Source organism: Pavona decussata, unplaced genomic scaffold, assembly GCF_977016875.1.
Source record: "Pavona decussata unplaced genomic scaffold, jaPavDecu1.1 SCAFFOLD_39, whole genome shotgun sequence".
NCBI classification, from domain to species: Eukaryota; Metazoa; Cnidaria; class Anthozoa; order Scleractinia; family Agariciidae; genus Pavona; species Pavona decussata.
Genome location: NW_028145461.1, coordinates 1,490,205 through 1,493,439, shown reverse-complemented (window position 1 = coordinate 1,493,439; position 3,235 = coordinate 1,490,205). Strand labels below are relative to the sequence as shown.

At 39.2% G+C, this 3,235-nt stretch overlaps 1 protein-coding gene across 1 annotated transcript; it reads right to left on the bottom strand.

Annotated features, from left to right (window-relative positions):
• Nucleotides 1-1,345: 1,345 nt before the first annotated feature.
• LOC146483394 (uncharacterized) lies at nt 1,346-2,990 on the bottom strand. The gene has a single exon (XM_085106022.1). The coding sequence runs from the start codon at nt 2,550-2,552 to the stop codon at nt 1,482-1,484; it is 1,071 nt and encodes a 356-aa protein (XP_084962148.1). The 5' UTR covers nt 2,553-2,990; the 3' UTR covers nt 1,346-1,481.
• Between the last annotated feature and the right edge of the window lie 245 nt (nt 2,991-3,235).

Below are 3,235 nucleotides of genomic sequence, written 5' to 3'. Positions count from 1 at the left end.
AGAGCCTCTGCGTGCTAGCAATATTTTATCCGTTCTTCAGCTTAGTTACCAGCACAGCAAAACGCGTTGAACGAATTTCATGGGTCCATGCGCAGTTAACTGACGCACAATTAAGCTAACCCAGCCGCCAGTGCGATCCTCGTTATTTCCATTCTATTTGCAGAAAAAATCAATGATTGAATAAGGAGTAAGTTTCCAAAAGACTTTTCCCCATTCATTTTCGACATAGACCTTCTTCACCTTAAGCTTCAAATTAGCTCTCAAAAGCATTTTCAATGGGCGAGAAAAAAATTAACTTCTAAATGAATTCAATTGAACATTCATCAGTTTTCGAACGATCGATTGCTTGAAGAGCTGACCAGTGATCTAAATTTTTTTAAACCCGTTCGCTTCTCGCTTTTTGGCTAATATGTAATCAAGTCTAGACTGATTCATGCGACGTATCATGCGCCAGGCTAAGCCGTTCGTTCCTTATTTACTTTTTGGAAGTTTTCAATCGATTAACCTAACTCTGATGTATGCTGTCAGTTTTATTCCTTTTTTTCCCCGCCAAGAGTTTGAAACCAAAACTTAATAGTGCTTTTCCTCTGAATGTCATCTTTGATTTTTGAGCTGGATTGGAAATAAAAAAAAGGGGTTATCCGAAGAAAAAATTTTATTTACAGCTGTAAATTTCAGCGTTTTTTTTTTTTTTTTTAATCAGGGAGCAATATTCAGTAAACCAAATTCAAATCCGACTTTGAAAAGATGTCACTACTTGGGCACAATGTTCCTGTCACCTCGTTTGCCATTGATCACGAGAATTGTAAAATGAAAGAAACGGAACATACAATAAGTTTAAGCAAGCCGTTTATGGCTCGTGCCCTTTCAGCCGGGGTCCTATTGAATTTATGATTCAAATTATTTAAAATTATTTTGTAAATTGAAATTCGTATACGCATAAAAAGAAAAGCTTCCCAGCAAACTTAGGTTGGATCTTTTCTGATGAATTTATTGATAGCCCAGTGAAGACTATAAATCACTCGCATAACTAAGCTGACGAGATAAAAAGAGAGCCGATGGTTTAGGAAAGCCGAGTTTTGTAAGTCGCCATAAAATATTTCCCTTATGGACCCCTATGGGTTATTTATTCAGGTTGAAGGAGAAACATCGAATAAATTTGCTATTGAAAAGTAAACAGTCCATGCTGAAAATGGGAAAACGTTTGCTTAAACCAAATTTTGCCTTATTTTTCGATAATGCATAAAATCGTAATTTCGACCCTTTAAATGTAAAATAATTCAGTTTAAATTGATCCGGCGTGACCTATTCTGGTTACTGAAACAATATATAGTGACCACAACAATGAAAGCTTCAGCTTTGTTTTTTATTAAATTTATGTTTGCAAAGGTGTCCTGGTTTCTATTTTGAGTTGATAAGGTCTTCAAAGCGGCCAGCGATTTAAAGACTTCGTAATATAATGCTTCAGTGACAAAATACAGTCAAACGTTCGCTTCAAATGAGCGATAACAACTCTTTGATAAAACCTGAGCATCTTCGTACTCCTTCAAGCGCTGTTTTGTATATTCCTCTACACTCGCCCCTGACTCGATCAAAAGCACAATACATTCGAATTGGCGCAATGAAATCGCCAAATTGATAGCAGGGCAGTTCGTAGAGTCCCGTAAGTTTACATCAGCCGAATGATTCAGTAAAACTCGCACACAATCCACCGCTCCGCGTTGCACCGCTCGATGCAATGGTGGAAGTCCGCGTGCATTTTTACATAAATTCACATCAATCTTGTGCGTTTGAATAATTTCGATCAGTTCACTAGACGAGTTTTCCTCGATAGCGGAAAACAAGAGTACCTCGGCGGTAAATCCAACTTTTTTCGGGATTTCGCGCGAAGTTTTGCGCTTACCGGTTCCGCGAAAACTACTGCAAACTAACTGCTTTTGTCTACATTTTAAAATACACTTGTAAAAATTCTTGGGGCTTGAGGTCCATTCTCTAACAGCCTCTCTCTTTTCCCTGGAGAAGATTTCAAGCTTGTGCTTCGCCTTAAAGCTTGTTAATTTATCGATGTCGTTGAACCATTTTCCTGTAGCAGGCCGCATATCATTCAAGTTCTCCGTGCTGTGGGAAGCTGTAAGTCCTTGTCTGTCTTTGTGTGACCCGTGTGAAACCTTAGAATCGTTTGCGGATGAACTATTCACCCTTCCTCTTAAGTTAGGCGAGGTATCTCCTTTTCGTCGAAAGCAATTTTCGCTCTCGACAACAGGCATGTTCATTGGCAGCGTTATAGTCTGCGCTCCCTTCGTCTTGTGAGCTGGAAGCGATGTATATTCAACCCCTTCTTCCAAATAATCCGACAGTCTAATCGCCTCTGCGTCGTTCAAATCCTTTAGATGGAATTTCAAAGTTGATAAATATGGTGGCATGTTTCCCTTCAAAACGTCGCTTTCGACTTCTTTTCGATTTAACTCTTCACTTGGCAAAGATTTTCCTGTTTTATCATGAAACGTAGGATCCACTTTTACACTTCTGGATTTGCCTTTAAGAAGAGGCATGCCAATATCGATGTTTTTCCTTTTTTCGGCCCGTGGGCTGCGGCCGTCATAATTTACTTTCCAGTTGTAGCCAATATAACCAGAAAAACATTATTCAAATGCAGCTGTAATAAGTCTTGCTTCTGTCAACCCTGAATTTACTTTGGCTTTGAAAGCTCTTCTCTAGCTGGTCCGTTTCGAAAGTTCTGTCCAAATGCCACTCGAAATTTCAAAATATCATATCACGTTTCAAAATTCTATAGATTGCACATGAACGCACTTCCTGTGGCTTCGATGAATCATAATTTCGTGTCAGCTGACGCTAGATTTCCTTTTCAACATGTTAAACAGTGTAGATTTGACCACAATCCAGCGTGTTTGTGCAAACATCACGGAAGACTCCACACAGCCACGAGCTACTGAGCAATATTGCAAATTAATGACATTTCCCTGGGGGCAACATGTCAATAAAATTAACATAAATGTCATGGGAGGTGATATAAGACAGTTGATGGATTATCGTTAAATCGATATGAAACGTTTCTCTCGCGCTTACACAATGCTCCAATATGACCCTGGGATGCACTCAAGCGTTCTATTATTTTAGTGTTTCATACAAGCAGGGTGTTTTGGAGTGAATATTAAAAGAATTGATGTTGAACGTGCGGATGCGAGCAAGGTTAACATCCCAATTAACACCCCGC